Source organism: Corapipo altera, unplaced genomic scaffold (genome assembly GCF_003945725.1).
Source record: "Corapipo altera isolate COAL_440 unplaced genomic scaffold, ASM394572v1 76, whole genome shotgun sequence".
Classification (NCBI taxonomy): Eukaryota; Metazoa; Chordata; class Aves; order Passeriformes; family Pipridae; genus Corapipo; species Corapipo altera.
Window position 1 is genome coordinate 1,549,118 of NW_020884964.1, and position 26,676 is coordinate 1,575,793.

Below are 26,676 nucleotides of genomic sequence, written 5' to 3' on the forward strand. Positions count from 1 at the left end.
CTCTTGCCCTATTGTTGGTTGCATGGGAAAAGAGACTGATGCCCACCTGGCTACAACCTCCTTTCAGGTAGTTGTACAGAGTACCTCTCCAGCTAGCTGAACTTGGGGTACTGGGACAAGTTTCACTCTTGTCTAATGTTTCACATCTGCCCAAAGTAAGTGTCACACAGAGCAACAGTAGCTGTATTTCATGTGTTTTAATAAACTACCAGAAAAATATGTTTGGATGTGTTTGTTCTCCTTCCACTTAAACTAAAATAGGTAAAATTGAAACCAAAACAATACCAACCCCAAAACAGGAGAAAAAAACCTGTCCAAGAGCAAAGATGACACACTATACTGAATTGCAGAAAAAGGTCTTTGATGAAATTCATGGGTAAAGAAATCATGTTTGTAAAACACAGTGAATAATAAAATGGTTACTGACTTGATTGGTTTTCCACTCTGTGTATATCTGTGTAGCTACATACGTATCTATGCTGATACACCCTTAGAGGGATGAAATGGTACTTCTGTAAGACAAAACAAAAGCTGATTGTGGGGAGGGAGTAAAGAAGTAAATAAATACATCCTTTCAGTCAGTGAAGTAAAGACAATGCTCTAATCCCCTACAATGTACCATTGCTCTGCTTATCGAGGGGCAGGCTTGTCTCTCCATGGCTACGCAGTGTCCCTGGGCCACAGATGAGCTGTGAGCTCTGAATGGTCTCCTTCACTGCTCTGTGTATGAGTAGGACCTCGGAAGTATATGAAGCATTCCTTCCTCTGGTTAATTCCCATGCTTTACTATGATTTTTAATTAAAAAATTTATTAGTACTTCAGTTTACATTTTTTCCCCTAAGTTTCTTGCAGTGACTGCTATGCAGGTCTCCACAGTAAGGTAGAGCAACCCAAATGAGCAATATGCCACAGGAAAATGCTATTATCACAATATGACTGGATGGAAGAATTCATTTTACAACAGATCTCATGTTCTTCAACCTTGCACTCAGTCTGTGGAGCCAAATCATGCAGTAACCTCAGCAGTTCTTTATTGAGTGGACCTGTGGGTCACACCTTACTCCAAAAACAAGGAAGGGAAAGAAATATACTTTTTATTTCCTTTTCTCCTCCCATGGAAACCTACCCCAAAAAAGAAGAGTAGGCAATACGACTCCACGCTGAGGTGTCTGCTTCATTCTTAGGCAGATGAGTCCTGCATTCAAAACACAAAAAACGCCATAGTCTTTCTCCTATTGTTACAATGCTCTTTCATAGAACCAGCTTTCCCAGATCTCAGTGCCGTGCTTAACAAGCAAAGGACAAGCTCATGCTGGCTGCAAAGTTCAGGTCACCAAGAAGGTATTAAGAGAACAGCTTGATTTGCCAGCTGCTTGCAAACGCTGTAATTGCAAAGAAGGCAAAGGTGAAACACCCCTCTCCACACCTCTCCCAGCTTCCTTCCTTTTATTTTTTCTTTTTTTATTTCTTTCTTTTATTTTTCTTTCTTTTTCTCTCTTTTACTCTTTCATTCTTTCCTTCTTTCTTGTACAGGGGTTCATGAAGAAAAGCAAGACTTGTGCATCACAAATGGTGGAACCACCCCAAACCCAGACAGCTTCCCACCCTACAATAATGCACAAGCCCATCTCATCCTGTACCTGTCCCCAGAAGGTGGTTTGTCTCTTGATCTTTTTGGAAAATAATGCAGTCTGATCTGTTGGGGACTTCCGCAGTTCAGGTGCTGAGAGGCTGGTTCTCTCCCCTTTCCTAAGGCTCATAAATGATTGTTTTTGGAGAGATAAGCAATAAGAGCCACAGCCACTCCAACATAAATGCCAGTTCCGATCGTGATGGACAGGACAGCCAGGAAGAGTGCTCGCCGGGAGCTGGAGCTTGCATGGTGGAAGTCCCCCTTGGCTACTGCTTTGTTTGTCTGCAAGAGATACAACAACAAAAATGCAATATATTTATTTGTTTTATCTGGAAATGAAGATGAGATGTGTGATGTTAATTTCTTGGCTGAAATATGATCCTGGGATATGAGAGTGAACTGGTTAGAAATCAGACACTTTTTTAGTCAGATGAGGTTATTTACACAATAGAATGGTGATGGAACCAATGGCATCTCAGAGGAGGGTGTAATTTTTATAGACCATGGTGTGGTATCAGCAAAGGTCATCTGTCAGGCAGTAAGAGATCTGTCACCTACAAGATAGCTTTTGCAGAAGCATATGAGCTCCATAAGTTCTGAGACAGTCTTTGTTCCCTCATTACAAGGAGTAAGGAATTCACAATGTTTAATTGTATGTCTCCACAAATGCTCAATTTGCTGGAACAGTTTCTTCTTCGGTGTCATCTATTACTCTATTTTTGTCTTTTTGGTTTTTTTTTACTACCTTGCTACTCAGAGCAATTTACAGCAGCCAAACTACAACCTTCCACACCGAAAAAAAAAGCTTATGGCCTTTCTGCCAATGCCTTTATTAACAGAACCATCTCTTTGCATTCATCAAACTAATTTTTTAGGCATAATGCTTTATAAATGTTTCAGGCAGAAACAATGTCAAACAATACATATTTAAGGAGAGACAGACTAGGCTGCAGGCTGGAGGTAAAATATAATTTCAAACCAGCAAAATATAAACAAGACCAGGCTTACACCTGCTGTCATGTCCTTTAGTTTAGGTGGGGTAAGCATCCTACTCACTTTGCAAAGGATGTCCAGCCAAGCCCCTCAGCAGGGTGATCAAGGATTTAATGAGCTTCTTGTCTGGGACTTCTAAACACTCAAAAGAGCAGCCCTTTCCAGAAAAACTCCTGGGGCTTTGGGGATCATGGCTATATTTGTTAGGGTTGCTTAAAAGGCAAGGAAAGCAGAGAAAGCTTTAGAAAGAGCTGGTCATTCAGCTCTCCTGAAAGATTGTCTTCAAGCACCTGCTACCCATCACATCATTACTCTTGAGCAGAAAGGCTTCTACTTACTGAACTTTGGTCAAATTTGTCAGGCTGAGGGAAATGCACAGCACTGGAGCTATTTAAGCTTTTGGATAAACCAAGGTAAACAGTTTCAACCCCCCAAATGGAGAGAAAGTTTAAAAATTATGAACATTTAAATTTTACATTTTTTAAATGTCACATTGTTATGGAAAATTCTGCAACATTTGGGTTTACCTCTTTTAAATGAAACTTTGTAGAGTTTCAAACCAGCATTTTTTCACTTAAAATTAGATGGAAACTCAAAGGGAGAATAAAACATTAATCAAAAGGTCAAATAAACTGAAAATTTGACAGTATGTCTTGCTTGCTTCAACAGAAGAGGTTTGATCTACCAAAAATGATGAGCTGAGCAACCCAAAGGGTTGCTGATTTGCCAAATACTAACAACCTTTTCCCTGATAGGATCTTCAACCTAGTGACAAACTTGCTCTCAAAGAACACGTTTTTTTCTCGATGAGCTCTCTGAGGACAGCCTTGAGCTTCGTGAAAGTATTTGACCTATTGTGAAAACCTAGCCAAAACTACGTGACTTGTATTAGTCACACACTATCATGAACTTGTTGACTTTTGCATCTCCTGACATTATGACACAGCATGATTTTGCTTGGGGAACAGGCCTGTGCTTTCACAGAAATTCTAGTTTCCAACAAATTATCTAAAATGAGTGTATTTTTTTCCTCTTAACCTAATGCATATTGTATGATTTAGCAAAATCAAATCCCTCCTATATGGAATTTTGACTGTAGACTGGTAAGGCACATGAGAAGGATAATCTTATATTCCTCCTTTATTCAATTCAGAAAGATTTCCATTGAGATGGAAAAACTATCAACACAGAGACCATCCTCCATCAGAAAGACTAGTCTGAAAGAATTTGCTAATCACTAAGAAAATTCTTTGATGCTATTCCCTAATTAGCAAAAACATCACATACTACTCAATGTCACTATATGCAAATTACAGCATTTCTGCAGGTTTAAACTAAATGGATCTGAAAAGACTTAGTACCCAAAATGCAACTAAGGCCAAATTTAATATTTTAGCATCTGGCAACTAATAAACAGTTTTCCTTGATTTTTTTCTTTTCAAGCAGAGATCAGATCTTTGGTATATCTGTTCACTTTGAGAAAGTCCCTTGGTTTTGGTACTAATCCAGCTACTTATGACCCAGCCCACTTGATGCCTGACACAAAGAAATGACACTCTGTTGGGTGTTTCCACATCAGGGATGTCTGTGCTCTAGCAAAATCCATGGGACAAAAAAATGTCTTGTGTAGATCAGAGAGCTAAGTCAGACCCAGTTTCACCAACTTCTCCTTGGTGTTGTAGAAAAGGTGAAAACAATGGTCACTAAATCTAAAAAGAAACCAGGACATCTCAATGCAGACAGTGGTCAGGCTGTTTGCTTGACTTCATAGTGTTTCAGGTACTGTTAGCTGAAAGATAAAACTTGTCTGCTTAAAAGAACTGCCCACCTAAGCCCACAATTAAACAAGTACAGAGAGTGATATCTTTTGCAGATCCCCCTGGTAATTGCTGCCAATCACAACACTGGAACCTCGGGCATCAAAACAAACTTAGTCTTCATTTTTGACATGTTTTTGGTTCAAATGAGAAAGGTTTTCACCGTGGTTAAAATTCCTCAGAAATAGGAAAAAAATAATTTTAGCTAATTCAAGAAAAAAATGTATTTCAGATAAAAATATTGAGTAAGTAAAATATCCCACCAAATTTCAGTTAAAATTGTGGTCACATTTATGGTGTGCTAGAACGTAAACTAGTGGAAGTGCAGTGCAGATGTGTGAGTCTCGTGTTGTCCCTGCTTTCACTAAACAGCCCTGCCCTGAATAACCACAGTGACTATGATGGACATGCTCTGGGCTGCCTGGCTGCTACGGACATCGCAGTCTACACAGATGCCTCTCCTGAGATGACAAATCCCTGCATCCACCCAGGAGTTTCTCCTCATTTAGAGGTAGGGATAGGGTAACATGCACCACCAAGGCCCTAGCCAAGCCCCTGGGGTTGATGTGCCAAATAGTACAAAGGCACTGTTTTTCCAGCCATTCATACTCAGCCAGGAAACAGATTTCTGTAAGCTCCTCTTTCCAGACTCAGCTCTGTACTCACTACAGCAATACTGGCTTTTGTTATTTCTTTGCCCTGAAAAGGAAACCCCCAACTATGAATACTACTGGACTGAATACTTAGCTGGTAGTAACTAACCATTCACGCTTGATTCTGAAGAGTAGTGCAGCCAGGACTGGTACAAGAATGAAGATCCAAATGCCCTGCTAACAAAGGGCTGTATTCACTACAGCCTCTTTGAGCTAAGTGCCTCAATTTAAGTAATAAGGAATACAAACAACTATTCTAATGGACTTGAAAGTGGCTGCAATAGTTAGTGCTCTTCCTAATCAAAACTGTATTATCTGTGGAGTTTTATAGTACTTCTATCCATTCGCTTTTTCCCTTCCCTGGTGAGACTGTGGCCTGTGACTGATAAACTAATTTATACAGTCCTTGGGGAGCAGCGGGACCAACAGATTTGATAAACAGAGCTGGGGACAAGTGCAAGACACGGTATGAATTACAAGTGAGGGATAATTCATGGCATAGCACTAGGCAAGTTTCTGCACAACCTGAAGACAAGATACTTTTTTTGCAAAAGGTTTGTGTCCTTAAACTACCCCTGCCCATTGGTTCCCCTTGGCCTGTGTACTCTGGATGCCCAGACATAACCACCAACTTACCAGCTATGGGCACAAGCTGTGATGAAGACTGGGTACTACAAAGTTGAGAACAGCAACGTTAGCTCATATCAGTCTCCAATCAATCCTCTCTTTAGAAGCTTTGGAAGTAAGTCAGGAAAGTGAGGGGAGGGGGGAGAAAAAGGGGTAAGGAGGTCTGGAAGGATTATCTTCTTTTGTTTAACTAACAAAATGAATGTCTTGTTTATAAACACTTTCAAGGAACTTCCCTGGAGTTTCAAGTTGAACTTCTGCAAAACATATTAGTCATGTCTTTGGGCTGCATGTTTTACAGGCAGAGAAAAGATGAATATGGTACCTCCAAGCTGCAAGGCCAAAAAGTTCTGCTGCATGCCACAGTGATTTATATATCATACTCACAAAATACCTTCACAAAAAATGCACTATCTGGAAACAGAAACATCTTGAACACAGTTAGCAATCCTGCCTCACCTACCTAAGGCTGGAGAGCAGGATTGGCTCCATGTAGGATGAGAAGAGGGTATCCTGACCCTTTTGGTCAGGTGATGAAAGGATTTCTTTTTGTTTCACAGGAAGAAATGGCCAGCAGAGAGCAGGGATACATAGGCTTCATGCAGCCACTGGCCAAATTCTGAGTCTTAGTTCTTCAAAGAACATGCAAAAAAATACCACAGAATGAGGAGCAACTCATGCAGAGGATGATTCTGCTCCTGTACCATCTACCTTTCTTCCAGTCAAAAGCTCTGCCTACTCTTTTTAGCTTGCCTAACTTGCACTTCTGCTGATCTCAAATTTCTGCGCAATATATTCCACCTTCAGGCTTTTGCCACCTTTTATTTCCACTGACGGTAAGAAAAAGACTTCGGTCTTTGCTAAAGATACGGATGGGTAAAAAGTGAAGTAGTTAGAATCTGATCATGAATGACAGCAGGGACTGACAGATACCCAGTGCAGGGGCTGGGACATGGCAGAAGAGTTTTCAGTCCTGAGAAGAGCATCAAAGGTACTACGGAGTCTCATCAAACAGATCCACTGGCAGAAATGGTGAACTAAATGACAAACTGTTCTTTGCTCTGTCAGGCATTCGCAAATTCCATTATGTCCACATGTAGTGATTTGAACCTTGTTTTCCCCCCAGAGGCTAAGAAAAGTGGTAACCCCCAAGGGGTGGAAACCCCTGGAAGTTTTGAAGTTCTGTCCAATGGGCGCTCCTGCAGAAATGTAAACATATCACAACCAGACCGGAAGAGATGAGTTGTAGTTTGGTTTGTAGAAGAAGTAGCCATGTTGTAGGAGCCACGAGGAAAGGGGCCCGGAGCCCCTTCGGGCCTCTGGGGCCCCCCAGCCCCAGTTGGGGGTTACAGAGACTTGGAACAGTGTTAAACTGGACTATGTGTCTGTAACTGTGAGCTGGGAGATGTTTTCTCCAAACTGGGCAGTGGCCGGAGAAGGTAGCAGCCGGCACTGACCGGAGAAACAGCGGCAGTGAGCCAGAAGAGATAAGACAGAGCAACAGAGACATGCATGAGAGAGAGAGAGAGAGATCTGAGAAGTTCGGTCGTCCTGAGAGCTGAGCCAGGACGGTGTGGGAGGTTGGCCTTGGGGGCCCTCCCTTGCTGCAAGCTACAAAGAAGCTCGCAGCCTGAGGCAGGGCACAGAGGCCCTGCAAGGAGCTTGAATCTCCTGGAGATACCAGGCCGTCACAAAGACCCCCTGCGTCTTCGTGATATGACGTGGTGGAACGGCCTTGTCTGGGGTTACGAAGCCCATGGAAGACCCCTCGGTTGGTTGGCAACGGGGCCAAGGGAGCTTGGATACCTCCCTCGTGAGTGCTGGCAGAGATCCAGCAACGGCTGCATGCATGAGAGAGAGAGACAGACTGCTTCTGCTACTCTGAAGAAGCTGCTGCCCTGAGAGACTGGAAGGGATCTGTCCTTCTTTCCCTCCTGGACTTTTATTTGGAGGGGACAAGAGATCTGATCCATTGTAAATACTATATGTCATGGTAGAGATAGTTGTGATCGTGTGTATAATGTGTTATAGTATTTATTTGTACAGTCATTGTAATATATTCCCTTTCCCCCATTCTGAGTCTGGTTGTGTTTTGTCTGGAAAAATCCATCTCACATTGGGTTGAGATGTGGGAGGGGGGAAGAAGCTAGGGAATTGGATTTTAGGGCTATCTCAAACCATGACACCACAGTATAACAGAAACTTCAGCATGCGGTAACTTGCCTTTCAGACACCAAAGAACTCTTCTGGAGGCTTGTCTAAGTTTAAAGAGACTGGAGTGTTTTGGTAAGGAGGATGAGTTATGAGGCAGACCAAACTCTTCTCTCTCAGCAATTGTAAAGCCAAAATTAAGAGGCTCCAATCGAATAAATATGGAAAAAGGAAGAAATAACAACCCTTTATTAAAGGATATATGTATATTGGCAAAAACAGTAACAGAACACAAAAACAACTAAGCAATAATCCTGTACCCAAAAGTCCCCTTCAAAAAGGAGACAGTCTGATACTTTGCCGTCCTCTTGCGTGATTCTAATCACGGTTGGCAGGGGGTGCTGTTGGATCGCTGGAGGAGCAGAGCCTGCAGTGCTCGGTGTGGGTCAGCAGGGGGCGCTGTTGGATCACTGGTGGTCACCGTGTGGGGGCCCCGGATCACGGGAGAAGCCGGAAAAATGGAGATTTCTTCCCCCCCACCAAGAAGGAGAAGGGGAATAGGGGAAAGAAGGGCGGTTTCCTTCCCACTAAACTCACACTGTCTGCGGCTTGCTGTGATTAGGACTCCCCCTTTTTCGTCGATGAGCACAAACTCCCTGATGAATTCTGAGCAGATTGGGGCTGGAGACAAGGCAGCGTGCAGGCAAGCCAAGGCCAGAGGGCAGCCAGATGACCAGATGGAGAGCAAAACGGCCTCCAAGCTTTTCCAACATACCTTGCCCCCATTAAGGCAAAAACTGAATTGTCCCCAGTTTGCAAGGAGAGGAGGAGAAAAAACTCCTCTCCCCTCCCTGCAGTTTTGGATGGGCCATTAGTCTGGAATGCAGGTCTGCCAGCTAGTTCTTTTGTATAGTCAATCACCCCTTCCCCCTCCCCATTCAACATCCTTCTTTTACAGCAGGGACAAGGGAAAGGAAATTTCCGCTTGGATTTTTAGAACAAGTAAACCCATAACAAGGCTTCTGTCATTTCTGCTGGGAAGATGGCCTAGAAAATGGACATGAGTCTCAAGCAGACATTCTCTGTCTGGAACTTACTGAGGAAACAGTGGGGAGCAGATGTCACCTGAAATGCAAGCACTTCCAGATACACAGAACTCCTTTGCTCAATGCTGGACTTAATCTCTACTGATGTTTAAATTTATTTTCTTTTTCAAAGGAAGGCATCCAACCCAGCCTAATCTAGTCTTCAGACTGCAATGTCCAATACTGAATGGTGGATCATCTTCAGTAAACTCCCACCCACCCTTCAATGTTGATAGGTAGAGACTAGATAACTTGCTTGGGATTGATGTCTTTCAGTGAAGGATCAACCTCACCCTAAGCATTTAGGAGATAAAAAGCATAAGATCTTCACTTCCCTGGTAGCACTGAGATCCAGTTGGGATGGCTGATAAGGATGGTAAGAAAATAAATACCTAACCCGCATGGAACTTCCCCTGAGGCAATTCTGGCATACTATGAGAACTTGAGTAGAAGAGACAAAAAGATGTCATCAGAGTTTCATTACCACAGAGAGATGGGATAAACTAGATAAACACCAGTTGCTGCTGCTGCTGCTTGCTTGAGGTTCTTGTCATATGTCCTAAGTGCTCTGCTGCATCTCAGAGGGATAAAACAAAATCCAGTGTGAAAACTTACCTCTGAAGGATTTCTTTCAACAGTGAATACTCATTCTAGTAAACAGGCTTGTGCCCTCAGTGGGCAGAGCACAGCACTGTGCCATGTGAGTGCATTGCAGCATACACTTGCTGCTTCCCATCAGTGGGCTCTCTGACCTGCCTCACCCGCTGCCTCACTATGAGCGCTCAGCAAAGCAGTGAAACAAACAACAGGTTCCTCACAGTGGCAGGAGGAAAAGCCACCTGTGTGAAAGCAGTGAGAAAGGGCAGGCTGGTGACCACTTTGTGTCTGGAGCAGTCACTTCAGGTCCCTCTGTAATTTAACCTAACATTTCTTAATCCGGCCCTTCAAGTGACATTTCCTTCCTTGTGAGCATACCCTTCTTTTCCCTGCAATAGCATGTGAACTTCCAGCCTTTCCAATATCCTGCCAAGCTTCTGAATGATGATGTGGCAGGTGAAAAGAAGGGGCCTGAGTAATGGCATTTCTACAGCCACTAAATTAAATGATGCTGTGTTGGTGGAAGGGGATGTACTGGGAACAACATTTATCCCTGGAAATGCATGAAAGGTTCAGAAGAGAGTGTGAATGGGGAGATGAGGGTGTAAACGAAGACCAGTATGAGTCTACCTCTTCTGCATGATCAACTTTCATAACATTTGTATTTCAGCCATTGGATCATTTTGGTATCAATGTATTCTGCTGGAATTTGAAAATACAGGCAAGGATGTGATTCAGTAGCCGGCTGGTCCCGCCTATGGCTGTTGATTGTGTATTTGAGTACAGATAAAACTATAAATGTCCGAGTGAGATTTCAACACTTGGAAAAACAAGAGCATAATAATGAGAACAGCAGGCATAAAAGACCTGAATTAGCAGAATGCAGAGAGATGTTTTTAGACAAGCTCCACAGCAACAGCAGTTCATTTGATTGCACTTGAGAGAATGAGACCTCAGCCTGTGATATGAGGGCAATTCTGTTTTCCTGGTGTATACAGGAATTTTGGATGTTTATGGTAAAGAACATGATTTTGCCCCTCCACTTTGCTTCTAGCCCTTAAGCAGATGTGATGAAAGAGAGGAAAATTTGGAAAAGGTGCCAGGTGGTGAAGCCTAGTTTGTACAGACACATACAGACTTACATGCAAATGCCTTGGGTTTGTGTCCACGCATGAAGAATATACATTATCTACCTAGAGGCTGGAGGCAACTATCTATGAACAACTGAAGTTTATCAACAAATTATTAGTGATTACTTCAGTCGCAAGGGGCTCCTTTACTTTTCCATTTAGATAGCTGTTTGTTTCCTCTTTATTTGAAGACATGGAGTTTAAAATGTGAGCATTATTCAGGAAGGAGAATCTGGAAGTGATTGCTATTTTTCAGATTCCATTTTGTGCGTGGCAAGAGGTTGTCCTCATCTCAAGGGACATCATAAGGTACTTTCTGCCTGTGGTGCCCCTACCCTTGTCACAGGCTCTGTATTGGGACTGATTGGACAGTGCCACAGATTGCCAAGATCTAACAGTTGTACAAGGTTGTGCAAGGTGTTATTGACCTGTCAATTTCTTTATACACAAATGTGCCTCTGTTCACAAGGAAAACCAGGGCCCTGTGATGACTTTGTTAGGGCTCTGCTGAAAGACTTGCTAGAGAGAGGTTTGAGGAAAAGCTGCAGTCATTATATTTCTACCTCTAACTTGTTATGTAAGGTTGGTGTGGAAAGTGGATTCCCTCTGTCCACATCCAACCCTATTGCTCCATGACTCCCTAACTCCATTTGTATCAAGGTGCAATGCATGGTCCCAACCTGGGTAGTTGTGGATCTCAGATCTCACCACTGAGACCCTTTCTGTTCATGGGACTGGCCACATGATCGTACATCAAGCCATGTGAGTATATATCTCATGCAGAGTGGTGACATCAATCCCCAGTTCCAAGTTGGGGGCTTATCATTTTGGCTCAATTTACTACCCCTTGGGGTAGATGAACAGATACATGGTACTGTTGAAATTTGAAATGTCCACTGTATCCAGTGGGAGAGAACATGGTGAGGCACCAGCTCTGTCCTTGTTTTGCTATGATTCCTTCTATCTGCCTCTGGTTCTCTTCCTCATTTATGATGGGAGGAAGACCATGTCAGTGGGTACTCTACATTCATAGCAGTGGCTCTTCCCTCCAACATGTGTCACACACCACAGAATAGGGTGGAAGATGCTGCTAAGTGCTGCCAGAGAGGATATCAGACCTGGATCCCCACTTTCCCTGCTTGGAACAGACAAGAAAGGGGTGGTAGGACAGGGAGATGATGGGCATTTCTGCCTTCGGCACCCTGAGCCACAATTTGGGGAGGAACAAGAACAGGTAAAGACAGACAGTGCAGGTTTAAAAGTGCCTCTGGGGTGGTTTCTCCTCCTGACAGGAAGAGATTTGATCAGAGGATGAGTTCTTCCAGTTCTGAGCTCTCAATTTTCTCACTCACAAGTGCCCCTTTTGAGCTGAAGTTAGATCTGTGGGGTTTAAGAGAATTATACAATCTCCTATACAACAGACCATTAACATTTTTCAAGATAAGTTTAAGAACTCTTGAGGTAAGATTCACTTGTTTGTTGATTTCAGTAGCTTTCTCATCTACTTTTTTTTTTGTATTACAATCACCCGTGATTTCCCTACATGTAATCCTTGATACACTGTTTATCTACTCAGAATTTCATGTGTTGAGGACTTTCAGAGTAGCTCTCTGATTTGTGGTTGGCAGAGCCTGGTTTCCTTAGGAGAGTTTGTTTTTTTCCCAGCACATGAGTGCCATATCAGTTATATGGAATTGTCGCTGGAGGACTGTTTCCTGGGATGCCATTTGCCAGACCAGCCTGCAAACTCTGCAAATTCGTCTAATCCCCACCGATGCTGTTGGTCACATCTTTCTAGGCAGGAGATGCAGCCCAAGACATTTCTGAGAAACATTTTGTCATTTGATATGTTAACTAGTAGTCTAACAAGTTATCAGGCACAGTGGACTCTGCAGCATCCAAAAATGAATGTGAGGTAACTTATTCCACTTGTTTACCTTCAATGAACTCAACGTTTCAGAAGTCACCAAAGATGAAGATTACTTCTTTCATATGGGAAGACTCTTTCTCCCCTTTCCATTCTTCCACTTTCTTAAAGTCCACAAAACCAACAAAACTTGGGAAAAAATCCCCAAAACTTTATGTTTTCTTACATTACTTTTCTTGTTCTCTTTCAACCTTAATGGTCTTTTCTCCCCCTCTCCTGGAGAGGCAACATAAGTGATGCAACTGTCTTTAGCAGACAGACAAAGGAACTTCATGACTATAGCACTGATTAATAGGAAGCAAGAATTCCACTTCTCTGAGGTAGATCCACGGATTGTCTTGAGTCGTATATGTGAAAAGTGCCTGACAAGCAGATGTTGAGAGAAAGGTCCCTCCAAAGTCATCTCAGTACGGCTGCTGTTATTGGGGTGGCCAAGGATTTGCACCTCAGTAGGCAGACGGTAAGGTTTGGTATTGAGGAGACTCGAAGTCTAGCCTTGTTTGTGCTGGGGAGTGCTCCAGGTGACCAGAGACAGAGCATACTGCTTCATGGAGCCTGGTTCACTTGATGGCATCAACCAATGTCTCTCCAACCTCTCCATTCCCATTCTGGTCCCTTTGTTTGATTTAAATTAATGCCCAGTTTTTATTCAGATTTTTAAATCAGCCAAACCACCTTCAGGTGAAAACAAGGAAACAGAGGGAGGGATGGAGAAAAGGAGTGATCCTGCAAGGACGAGCAGAAGCTTCAGCAAACTCAGGCTTCTGAAACGTATCCAGATGCCACTGTAGAAGACTGTTCTATTTTAAAATAGACAACTGTCTTGTTTCACCATTGCCTGGGTGTTGTTGGAAAAGGCTTCTGGTTAGACAGCGTTTGCAAAAACAGGATGTTCATTTAACCTCAACCTTCACACTTTGTGCAAAACAAGGTAGATCACACGAACATTGCATGGATACCAATGCTTCAGCCTATAAACTTTAAGGGCATCAGGCAAATGCTGCGTGGACACCAATGCCTACGTGCAGTAAACATGTTATTGCTAACTATGTGGCAGACATGCCATTGCCATTGCCTATTGTAAAGTCTGCTGCCCAGACTCTATATAAGCAAACACCTGACCTATCCCAATGGAGATCACCCCCACCACAGGACTGAAGAACAGATCTTTGGGACACTGCGGGACCCATGGTGGTGACTATACTCTGCTTTTTTAATTGCACTTGGCTTTTTTCTACTTCCCTATTTTCCTCCTTTCTCTCCTCTTTCATAGATAATAAAGTTGAATTATGGTTTAGGACACCAATGTTTGATCTCGCTTGTCTGGTAATCTCGCTTTAGCTATTTCTGAACTTTTCTCCTCTTATGTGCTTGCGGATCAAGACAAAATTTGCCTCTCCACACTTCATGGATTGGGACAGTGTATTGGGTCTGGCTGAGACGGTGTTCATTTCTCCATAGCAGCCCTCACAGCGCTCTGCTTTGCAGTGGTAGCTAGAAAGGCATTGATAACACACCAGTGTTTCAGCTACTGCTGAGCACAGCATCAGCACTGTAACACTCCTTCCCCAACTGAGGGCAAGATCCTGGGAGGGGACACAACCAGGCCAGCTGACCCAAACTAACCAAAGGGATATTCCATACCATATGACATCAGCTCAGACACAAGAGCTAAGAAAAGGAGCAGGAACAGGGATATTTGTTGTTTCCAATGGCTGCCTGCTAAGAAACCATTACATGTTGTTGAAGCCCTGCTTCCTGGGATATGGCAGGACACTGCTGCTGATGGGAAGTAGAGAATAAACCTTGTTATTTTCCACTTTGCTTTTGTGCATGCAAGCTTTTGCTTTTTCTTGCCTTAGTAAACTGCCTTATCCCAACCCATGGGTCATTTTCCATCTTATTCTCTCTCCCCTTTTCCAGCTGGGAAGGGGAGTGACAGAGCAGCGGGGTGGGCACTTGATGTCCAGCCACAGTCAATCCACTACAGTTAGCCACTAAACTTCTTTTATTTTAAAATCAATCAGAAAGAAATCTAACTAAATCACAAAGGACACAGAGTATTTGATGGTTTAATTGTATTTCTCTAAGAGGCAAATCAGTTTGCACTCCCAGAGCTTTTCATATCAGTTAACTCTGCAATACATTACCTTGCAGAGTATGAACTAGGCTGTTCTTCCCTGCAAAGAAAGACTTTGCTTTTAAAAAGATGCAAGGATCTTTGTTTAGGACTCTTGAGAGAAAAGTGACTCTAGATTAATTTGGGGTCTGCTGTTAGAAGAATGCATCTGACACAATAGGAAACACTGAAAGGAACCTGCCCTTGCAGGAATGCCAGATAGCATGTGTGTCCATTCAACCTGGATGCTGGGGAAAATCTGCCCAGCATGAGGAATGAATGGCCTTCCACCCTGCATATGAGAACAACAAATAGATTTCACCATCTGCAGGAGCCCTACTTGCTCTGCTTACTTGATGAGAAAAATTAGCCAATGTATTGTTATCGGTGAACACTGATGGACAGATGGATAAGCAAACGATTGCAAAGGCCACAAAAAATTAACACAAGCTGCAAGTTTCCCTACTCTAGTATATGGGTTACACGTGTAAGGTACCAGAAAGGAAACGCTTGATTACATCAGGAATGTACATAATAGACCTGTAAGATAGCTAAATAGCAGAGAGTCCTAAATTCAGCCCCTGAAAGCTGCTGGTGGTCTGCATTCCCAAGGGCAAGGAGGAAGTGCCAGGCATGGTCCCACAAAGCCTAGCCCACAGAAGAAAAGCAGGACTGAAGATGTTTCAGTTCTTTCTCTTTCTACTCACCACAACTCCCCGACACCAGCAGAAGCTATTTACTCTCATAGTCAGAACTTTCCTGCCTCCTGACTTTGGCTCCTAGCCCAGAGTTCATCAGCCAACCCAACTGCATGTCATGAAAGCCTCGTTTCAGGTGCCTCAAAGCTCTGGGATTCCCTGTGAGCAGTTATAGAGAATAGCCCTGGGCAAATTTAACTCCTTCTGGTAGACACTTAGGTGTCTTGATTTGATTTAAAAAAGTTAATGTGCTACCTTTCTTTTCTGATTAAAATGATTAACATCTCATCCCTCTATAAAACAAAATGTTTTGGTTTGGTTAATTCATTTAATTCCATGCACCTTTTTTTTTGATGCTTGATTCCCTGAAAAACATTGAAGAAGAGCATAAAGGACTCTGTCATCTTCATATACTGCTACCTCTAATATTGGAGAAGCGAACTTGTATTTTTTTCCTTTTTTGAACTCAGCAGCAAAGTTCAAAGAGACCATCTCAAAGGTAAAATTCTATTAGAAGCTGTTTTTCTGAATTAATAATTAAATTTTATCAATGGATATAAATTTATCAATTTTATCGTGGATATTATTTGGGAATAACATCACAGAAGTATTACAGAATCATATGCTTACTCTGTTCTTAAAATCCTCTCTTCCTATCTGCTTATGACACCACTGGAGGCAGGTTATTGGCTTCGATGGACCCCTAGTCTGGCCCAGAATTTTCACCTATTCTTTGTAGAGTTCAGTTCAACATTGTCGGTTTATAATGCAAGATGATGTGCCCAATTAATCCATTATGCTAATATATTACCATATTTATTTAACAAAGGACTGTTGATTTTGCCAACACAAAATTTGCACCTATTTAGCGTAAGAGCTAAAGTCACCACATTTAGATCAAAAAAGTCTGTTTAATCTTGATCAAAAAGTACACAAATAGCATTGCAAACTGTGTGCTGCCTTGGGTTTTCTCTCAGATTTCTGTTCCTATTTTTCCCCTGGAACTATTGATCTGGTAACAAGTATGGGAATAAGGCAGTGGATTTTTGCTTTTCTTATAGACATACTTCTAATAAAACAAAATTTTGTCTTTCTCATCTCTCTTCCATTTTAAAATATTATCACTACTTTTACAACAGATCCCATATTTACAGGGCAAAACAAACCCAAATTGACCAAAGCCCCATTAAAATATAGCTGTGACATTCCTGAAGATAAAAACTCAGGAGGAATGTTTTGAAAGCTCCAGATGAGAAGAAAAGAAGAAGAGGGAGATCTTGTAATAATTTTAAAACAAATCAAATTCCATTCAAGATTAAACAGAGATACAGGCAAGGGTGTGAGCATGAAATATGACATTTCTTTCTGACCAAGGGCAGAAAATAGTGTCAAAAAATATGTTGAACATAAATGTTCAACAATTTTTTTTTAAATCATGGAAATTATTTAAGTATTTTATATAGTGCTTATTTTAAAGTATAATTCCGAAATATTTCACTTTATTTTTGCGCTTCTCTGAGTTTTTTTCTATATATATACATTAACTAAACCTTGCAGATAAAAAATTTCCTTCCAATTGAAAAAAGGGATTTGTTCTGTTCTGCTTAAAATTGTATTGATATGGGATGCTCCAACCTTTTCAAAATGTTTTTGAAAACCCTCTGATACAAGAAATCTCAAAGAAACTCTTTTCTGACATCCTTATATACATATATGCACACAGAGTCTTAACCAATCAACAAAACTTTGGTGCCTAAATTCTCATTTGAGTCATTACACATTCAACTTTTAATTGCTTTTCAGTAGTCAACATGTTGCTTCTGAATAAATGTGATCATTCTGAGGAAGCTGCTCCTCTTGTTGAAGCAGGGAGGTTTAAGTGAACAAACTCCTGAGAAAAGATATTCTGGATCTACAGGGTATTTTGCATCTGCTGCTGGAGGCAGTCCTGAGACTGCCTTTAGTACCTGGGAAAACACTTAGACTGGAAGAGAAATTATTCCTGTCTAGGCTTCTTGTTCTGGGGGGGGAGACTTAGTAACTGCATTAGGTAGTGTAATCACTGCAGTACAAAGAACATATTCTCCATCCTTTGTGCCTAGTCCTCAAAACAATCCTTGGATGAGGAAAGTGAATAAGGAGAAAAAAGTATGCTATAAGACAGGTATCCTACCAGATATCCACCAGCATCTACTAATGCCCGTAACACCTCTGCACAGGCTGAAGAAACTGGAGGATGTGCTCTGGAATCTTTAGATTCAACTTCGTACTCAGTACAGGAAGACTCAACAAGATCTAATTTTTCATTATGGGGAAAGTTCATCAGCTGACCTGGAACAATTAATTTGTATTCATCACCATCACTGTTGGCATGGAAATGGAAGGTCTAACCTTGTATTAAGTTGTCAACACCCTGAAATGACTGCTCTGTCTTTCCTATGACTCAGCAGCTGCAAGACAAGAACTCCATGTTCTCCAGCAGAAACACATTACAGTGTTGTCATGCCAGCAGATACTGACCTCTAATCTCTTGCTCATGAAAGTCCTCCCTCCTACAACTACAGGACTCCCACGCAGGCGGTGCTGTGTTTCAGTGGGGCAGGACTTGCATGTGTGTGTGTGTGGGGGGTCTATCAAAGAGCTTTATTACTTCTCCCATAGACTTCTTAACCTTCTCTTTCTGCTTATTTCTGCTCCTTTTGTTGCCCATCTGGTCCTGATTCATTCTCCCTTTCTGCTATGCAAACATCAACCCTGCTTTTGCCCTTTGTGGTTACTATATCCACCCTTTTAAACTGGGTGCAGGTCGTCTGAAGAGTGGAAGATGTGGTATTCTGCATTCTTCCACTGAGTGTTTCAGCAGGGCTGGGGTGTGGGTGTACAAAAGACACTCAGGCAGCAGCACTATCTTCCCAGGGGTGGCAGCTGCCCAGCAGCAACCAGAGTGAGCTAGACAGGCTTTGCCCATCCTTCCACTGCACAGTGAGCAGGGAAGAAAGCTGCTGACATATAAGGGGAGTTCTCCAGAAAAGCTGCTGCTGAGGAGTGAGTCACCTGCCCAAGCACAAGTAACAGCCTCTCCCAATGCAGTTTGTCTGCTAGCATCATAGAAAGACCCATGAGACATCACAACTGCAGTGCGTTAAGAAGGAGTAAATGAGGGAGTGTGCAGGTCTTGCAGTACAGGGCTGCTGGTTTCATTTCTATGATGGCAGGAACATCCTGCTAATGTACTTCCATCATGCCTGAGTCAGCTCCCATTCCTGCCCCCAGGAAGAAAGCAAACTGGCTTGAGGCATGGATCAACAAGGATTTTTTAACTTTGGTACTCTCTTTTCCTCCTGCATTTCACTAATGCCTGCTCCAACCATCTTACAATATAGTTTTCATGCTAGGCTTGCTCCTTGAATCTCCTCTTGCCATACTAAGAGAATGGAGCAGGATGAAGCAGAGCTGCAACAATTCTTACTTTGGCATTCTGGGACCATTTTATTTTTGATTTATTGGGCCCACAGTCAGAATGCTGCTTTGACGATAGTTGGTGAAAAGAAAGAGACCATTTCAAAGGTCTCTTCTTCCTTTAACAAACTGCTTCTCAGGGGTACAGTTCTTCCTCACTGGAAACCCATTAGCACACAAACCTAAGTCCTCATTGTCCAACAGGGAGAGCAGAGATTGTTAATAAGGATCCTTCCTAGTGGTTCTAAGGAGTCATCAACAACCTGCAAATGTTTTCCAATATCAAATTATTCCAGACTGTACAAAGACATGGTCTGTTTCTTTTTTCTTTTCTCTCCTTTACTCTGTTGCATACATCTAGCAAGTATCTCGTTCCCCATGATTTAATTGGCATTGCTGTGTATGCCAAAAGTAATGAAGAAGCAAAATCAAAAGCTCCCCTCTTCCAGTCTATTGGTTTGTCTAGCAGAAGGCAGGTCAAGCCTTAAGAGCAGCTGCAGGTGCCAGGTCCCTGTCATCAGGAGGGCTGTGTGTCTGTGTGTGTGTCCCTGACTGCACACCCTGCACCAAGTGGAACTGCTACGGAGAGGCAGAAAAACACATTTAGTGTGGGAGGATGTGACCCATATGCTGCACTCTGTGAAGAGGAATGAAAGCCTTAGCAGGACACCCTGGGTGAACACAGGACTAGTCCTGTCAAATGCAAACCTCAGAGTCAGGGCAGGCTCCCTTTGTTTGAAGGGACTTTACTTCTTGCTCTCCAGTCCCTTCCTTTTAAAGTAAGGGGAGGAGGGTGTGCTACCCTGGGCATCTGGCAGGATGGCAGCCTCTACAGAGGAAATCTCTTTCACATGTAGTTGGGCCATCTCATGCCCAAGACTACTCCATCACATACAGGCAGGGAGAGGAAAACTATAAGCCTGCTTTTGCTTCTTCTGCAAAATCCAGCTGAAGACCCTCCATGCCTGTTAAATACAGGACACTGCTTTTCACGGTAGGGATCAGAATGCCACACCACTATAGCATGAGTTGCCATTCATCAGCTGAGCTTTTGACCGTATACCATTGTTAAAACCTGCCTCCTCAGTGAGAGACGAAGAGCAAAGGAAGATCTGGTCTGCCTTGGGGGACCAAGTCCTCAGAACTTGTTCAGAGTGATTCCTACCTCTTGTTGAGGTCAACAGACCAGTCTGATTCATGCAGAAGCACAAAAGGCTATGGAAGAGGATGGGTCACATCAAATAGTGGCAGCAAGTAAGCAGGGTGAGAGTCTGGATGCAGAGATACAAACTATGCCGATGAGCAAGTATCATCTTTCACAGTGCAATGGTGGAGCTACTAAAGCAGGGCTGCACTAGTGAGACCCAAAGCCTATCCTGGTGTGATATATCTGTTGCATTTGTCCATCAGAAGAGTTCAATAGGAAGTCATTCACGTGGAGAAGGATTTGATAATTAATTATTTCAGAGTTTACTTGCTTTCCTCTCCTCCTCCCCCTTCTTTCTGTCTCTCCGTGCTATCTCTTTGCCCCACTGGGCTAATACATATTTCATGACTGAAATACATCTCTGTGAAAATATTCCATTAAAATATTAATGAACAACTGTTTTCATTATTTGCTCAGTGCTTAATGGTTTCATGATAGCTACACAGCCAGAGGTCTAAAGCAACATCTGCCTTAGTGACCAGCACTCTCTCGCTGTCTACTCCCTCTCTATCTCTCAATTTTTTTTAGTTGTAAGTCCTTGGGGCCAGGCTCATGAATTTTTCTTGTAATTTCAAGCATGTTAACTTTGATTTGTAGTGCTCCTACTACAATAGGGATCCTCTTCCTGGACTAGTGTTGGTGGCTGTAAAAGACATACAGGCGTTATCAAGAGCATCCTACCAACACCAAGCTAATTATCCACACTTCTCTACTCCACTAGAAAACAGCAAAAGGCCAAGCCCTAACACTTTTTGGAACAGGATGCAAATGTTATTACAGGGTGCTCTAAGACTCTTTGTTACCCTTTCAATTCAGAAAGGAGGTCCTCACAGTAGCAAGGATGCAAGTCCCAAAAACACTCTAAGTAGCAGGTAAGATATATTGCACTTCTGCTTACATGTCTATCTCCCACTACAGAAAAGCTCTCTTGCTGATGGAGGAAATATTTCTTCTTTGTATATAGGTAGAATTATTCCTGCTCAGTTGGAGTTACCTTGTGGTTCCTTGTGCCAACAGGAGCACCGTATGCAAAACTTGCAGAGATGGGAAATCACTCTCACAGGGCACAGCTCCACCATTCTTCATGGGAGTGAGTACTGCATGACCCTGTCCCTGACTTCCTCAGAAAATGTCTCTGTGACATTTTAAACCTCCAGCTGAGACAGATTTAAGATGTGGTCTATGGTGTCTGCATGCTGGAGGGTGAAAAAAAGACTATCTACTTCATATACCCTCTCAGAGAATGTGAGCAAATATGTCCCACACACTGGTACCAGCCAGAAACGGGGCCTTCAAATGTCCAGAGACATCTGGGATGATGAAGGAGGAATGGAGTGCCAGGAAACAGGAGGTTTTGAAGACAGAACGCCTTCTGCCATCTTTGGTACGTGGTGTGGAACAGCCAAAACTATTTGTGATTTTGGCAGCCTTGAGCAGCAGGACAGATTGCTAGTGGTGTGCACACTACTAGAGGTGCCTTGGTTTATGCTGGACTCCAGCACGACTGGAGACTGAAACTTCTGTTCTGCAGCCCAGTGTTAGGTAACATGCCAAAGAGCACTACGCAGGGAAAAGGGGATGCTGTGGAGACTGGGAACAGCAACCTGAAGAAAAAAAATATTCTGCACAGCTGCCTCTCCAATGTCCAAGACAGAAGGGGGTCCTAAGCCCAGCAGTGAGAAAGCAGTAAGGTCAGATTCCTACTATGAGCAGAAGCTGTCTCACCAGACTGGAATGAGTCCCTGTTGTAGTTTAACCCCAGCTGGCAACTAAGTACTACTATGCATCCAATCTCTCACTCCTTCCCCCTAACCCTAGTGGGGGAGGAGAACTGGAAAAAGATTAAACCCGTGGGTTGAGATAAGAGCAGTTTAATAACTGAATAACTGAAACAAAGTAAAATAGTATAATATAACAATAATAATAATAATAATGAAAAGACAAGAGAGAGAGGAATAAAACCCAAGAGAAATAAGTGATGCACAGAATTGCTCACCACCCACTGACCAATGCCTAGCCCATTCCAGAGCAGCAATCCACCCCTCTTGGTCAGCTCCCACCAGTTTATGCACTGGGCATAATGTTCTATGCTATGGAATACCCTGTGGCCAGTTTGGGTCAGCTGTTCCAGCTGTGCTCCCTCCTGGCTGTTCCAGCTGTGCTCCCTCCTAGCAGCTCCTAGCTGGCAGAGCAGGGGACACTCAAAAATCCTTAAATTATGTTAAGCACAACTTAGCAACAACTAAAACATTAGTATAGTACTCATCCTAAATCCAACACTCAACACTGTACCAGCTACTAAGAAGAAAATGAACTCTATCCCAGACAAAATCCAGACAATCCCCTTTCATACAAGCTCTTCACTAGAAAGAAGTGGTATTATTATTTGCAGCATGTGGCTTGAAGCAAAGCACCAGGTCATGATAGCAATCTCCAGGGTTTCTGTGCCATTGCTGCTGTTGGGGCAATTAGGCTGAGTCACATCAGTGCTCTTCAAAAATCATCTTGCTTTCTCTGTAACTCCTCATGTGAGAGAGAACTAAGGTTTGGACCCTTGCCTACAATAAGGAAAGTAATGAAAGGCATGTCTATGGCAATTTGAGACTACATTGCCTTCTTTCATATTCCCAGTGCTTTTGAAGAGTCCTAAATTATGTGCAAGCACACATCTTCCCAGACAGTTCTTTGCTTTGCTTCTCCCTATCTGGTCCCTAAAGGTTTCGATTTTGCAGATATGCCACTGGGAGGGTAAAGAAAGAGTTGTGCTTATTTGAGTAAAACAAGGATGATTTCCATCCATCATTGTGTAGTCTCCCTGCCTTTCATGCAGCAGCATCTGAAACCCTTATTGACATTGTGACCCTGCATACAAGTTGGATGAAGGGGTGTAAATTTACATCATCAGTGTTTTATAGCCTTTGAAGGATGGTTGCTCTTTGATACTTGCTGACAATGGGGCTTGTGAGGTCTACTGGCTAGCCCCAAGTGGGGTTGTCTCCCCATGGTGTCCTATTCAGTTCTGGCTTTTCTGAGGTTTGATCTGAAACTAGGTGAAATGGATGGGACACTTCCCAGTTGCCTGAGGAACTCTGAACAGGTTTCTTAGAGAAGCCCTATAGATCTGAATTCCTTTGTAGATCTGTGCTCATTTTGCAGTCATCTCTGTGCATTTCTCCTAGCTTTGGTCTGAAAAATCACTGTTTAATCTGGGGCAGCAGAGAGGAGATGTTTGAGTGTGCGTAGGAAATGATAATCCTCTCGAAGCTGTTCTTGTATGACTTCTTACAGTCACAGGATTATATATTCAATTATATAAGTCTAGGATTATATGTTGATGAGAATGCCTTTGATTTTCAGCTCTAATGCTACTATCTTCATTCTTCAGCTCAGTTGTTCCTTTCTAACACTGGATTTCCTACTATGGCACCTGCAAAGGCAGACTGACTAATTAAATTACAGACAAGAAGAGAGCTCAATTTTCTCTTCCCTACTAAAGAAGTGATTTCCTTTCATAGTAGCAAGGGCAACGTGAAGCTTATTCAAAACTGAGCCTTGCTGGAAAGGTTATTCCAATGGGATATCGACCACTTCTTGTCATAGGGATATTCACCTAGGGATAGCATTTCTCATGGTTAACTTTACTCTTTGCTTCCATTAACATTTTATTGTGATTTACTCTTGTGTTTGCATTTTGGAACAGAAATTTTGTACTTTTCAATGCCTCATCAAAGAACAGAGATTATTGGGGGAATATGGGGAGCTGGGAAGGGGGCACCTGACATGTTTCCATTAACACCTCCAACTACTGCATCCCAATGAGCACTTTTTTCTGTGATGTACAGGCAGATGAGGTGGAATATGTACATGGTGTTGCCTAAAGCATGGTGGAGTGATACCTACAGCAAAGCATAAAAGCTGAAATGCGTCTGTTGAAACAACGGGCCCTGAGGTCCTATTTGCACTTAGAAAACCTATATATATTTTAAAAGGAATGTTTTTAATAATACAGAACATTGGGTATGACCATTGCTGAAATTACTGAAATGTAAGTAAACAAGGGTATAAAGACACCTGTTAACCCAAAAGACTTAGGTGACACAGTTATAGTTATGGCCTAGGGTCTCCACCCTGTCCCTCCGGCAAGTCAGGCTTTTCAACAGCTTCTGGGAGGAGGGCTGTATGACAGCTACAAAGAAACATAGCCTACCCACGTGGAGCCAGTTATGATATGTCCTGGATATCCAGGACATATGTCTGCGAGCCCAAACCATATGAAGGTCCTCCAATGAAATTCAGGGATGCATAGACTAGAAATCAAGGCTGATATCCTGGTGCAGGAAAACAGTCTTTTTTCAAAACCAGAACTTTTACTTCTGAAATCAAATGGCTGAGTTAATATGGTGATGGGTATTGTATTGGATCATGGGTTTGAACTGAAAGATGTTTAAAACCTGTTGCCTTACAGGCACGTGAAGATTTGTCTGCTGCATAGGGATACCTGTCTAGCTCTAAAGTAGAAAGGTGGATGACTGAAGAGCAGTCTATTCATGACAGTATGGAACACACAGCAAACTGAAATCTCACCACTGCCATCCCCTGAGTGGAACTGGGTTTACCTGCTTCCATGTGCCAAAGCTGGGTACCAGTCTTTGGAAATAAAGAGTGTAAAGGAGAGGCTGAAAATATTGTTGACAGGCAACCCACTAACTTGTTGGTTGTCTCATGCTTCAGTCTTCTGGAACAAACGAGGACTGGAACTGAGTCTCTGGAAAGAAAATCATAGAATATCCAGCGCTGGAAGGGACCTACAAGGATCATCATGTCAGTTGAACAGGACAACACCAAGAATCACACCAAGAAGAGCCACCAAGCAACAAAAGTCAAGGTTTTCCCTGAAGACTAAGCCTGCATTTATACCAGTCATTCAGGAGGTCAATGATACTTTCCCTGCACATGCAGATGGTTAGGACAGCATTGATATTTTCATTTTATGTGTAGCTGCTTATCTTGGAGTTGAAGAGTGTCAAATGCAGAGACAACAAAGGTTGCTAATTGCTATGCCATTCAAGATTGTAGCAAAGGAGAGAGAAAGTGAAAGAAAAGGGAGAGGCAGAGAAGACAGAGAGAGAAATGAGTTTATGAACTATAGCATTGGGGAAGTACTCCATAATTGCAAGAGACTGAGAAAGATAAGAAGCCCTGCTGGAAGTAAGAGTCCAGAATAAATAACAAGAGAACTTAAGCAGCTCTCTTTGGTGGCCCTTAACTTCTCTGGAATCCGAAATTTGTTGTCATTTCTATATTTTATTCAAAAATCTCCTACTGGCAAATTCAACAGAATGGGAATGTCTCCACATCACCTAATGGACTGGCAAGGGTGTCCTGATACAGAAAAGCACTGAGCACTTGGTCAGCTCTGACTTTTACCCTGCCTTACAGCTCCCTTCCCAAACCCACGAGAATGTCAGTACTGAGCCTGTCATTAGCAGCCAATGGCAGGGATGTTATCTTCCCCTTGTTTCTGATCAACTGACACATCTGAGGACAAAACCCTTTGGCTCAAGTTTTAAGTCAAATAATTCTCAGTTTTAGGAAAGAAATGACAGAGTTCCTGCCACTGTCAGCTGATCTCTGTTAGGAGCAGATGTGGCATTCGTGTTTTGCAAATGGGCCTTGGCTATTTGCATGGAGTTGCAGCTCTTCTCACTGTTGTTAAGCTTCTTTTGAAACTCAAACAGTTTTTTTACAACCACCCACCAGAGAATGACACACTCCCAAGGCTGTATGGGGAACTTAGCAACATCCTTCTACTGGGAAGACACACTGGCAGCAGCAGCAGCAGCCAAATCCGAGGCACCTCTCAGTGCCTGCACCAGCTCTTCCCCCCATCTTCCCTTAGACAACTGCAAGAACACTTTCATGCCTTGTTGGGAGTCTTGCCTCAAAGAACATGATCTGTCCTTTGCATCTGTCATCCTGGAGTGCAGCTCACAGAGGGAGGGCAAAGCAAGATCTCAGGTCACACAGTAGAGCCAAGAGTAGCCTTGGGTCCTCCATGTCCCAGCCTTGAGCTGGAGTGGCCTGCTCTTCCTCTGACAGGTCTTGGAGCATAAACTGGTCGAAATGGCAGCTCCTCAGAGCAACAACACTTGGTGATGAGGCACAGCTTCAGCTGGGAGAAGATACAGATGTGGTAAAGCACCAGCCTAAACTACATGAGAGTTTGTCCATGTCTTTAGTGTGCAATATCTACCTCTGCTTGCTGTAGAGGCATGTGGAGAGTTTCTCAAGTTCCTTCCATGCACACAGATGTCAGGACATGCTCCTGTAGAGAGACAAAGGGAGATGGAGGACCAATGTGCATCAAGTCTTTTAAGAGGTCTGGAAAAGTGTGACTCAAAAACCCCTAGAATTCCCCATCATGGTCCCTTCTAAGGGAAAGCAATACATGAATCCTTGTGAGATAACAAAACAACTACAAGAGGTTAGGGGAAGAGACAGATGACAGGCAGGCAGACTTTGCATGTATACCAGCTATGACAGACCTTGCTCTTTCCCTAGACTCTCCTCTAGCATCCC

General features: G+C 42.9%; 1 protein-coding gene across 5 annotated transcripts in view; it reads right to left on the reverse strand.

The window, feature by feature from the left end:
- Positions 1-226: 226 nt before the first annotated feature.
- The window catches only part of SYNDIG1 (synapse differentiation inducing 1), a 78,128-nt gene continuing 51,678 nt past the window's right edge, over positions 227-26,676 (reverse strand). For 2 of the 5 annotated variants that reach the window (XM_027664697.1, XM_027664698.1), the window contains exon 4: positions 227-1,916. In XM_027664697.1, coding sequence (XP_027520498.1) covers positions 1,758-1,916 — 159 coding nt within the window. In that variant the 3' untranslated portion in view covers positions 227-1,757. Of the gene's footprint in view, positions 1,917-24,713; positions 24,863-26,318; positions 26,423-26,676 lie in introns of those variants that run through there. The other 3 variants (XR_003531128.1, XR_003531129.1, XM_027664700.1) reach the window with 3 other exon arrangements.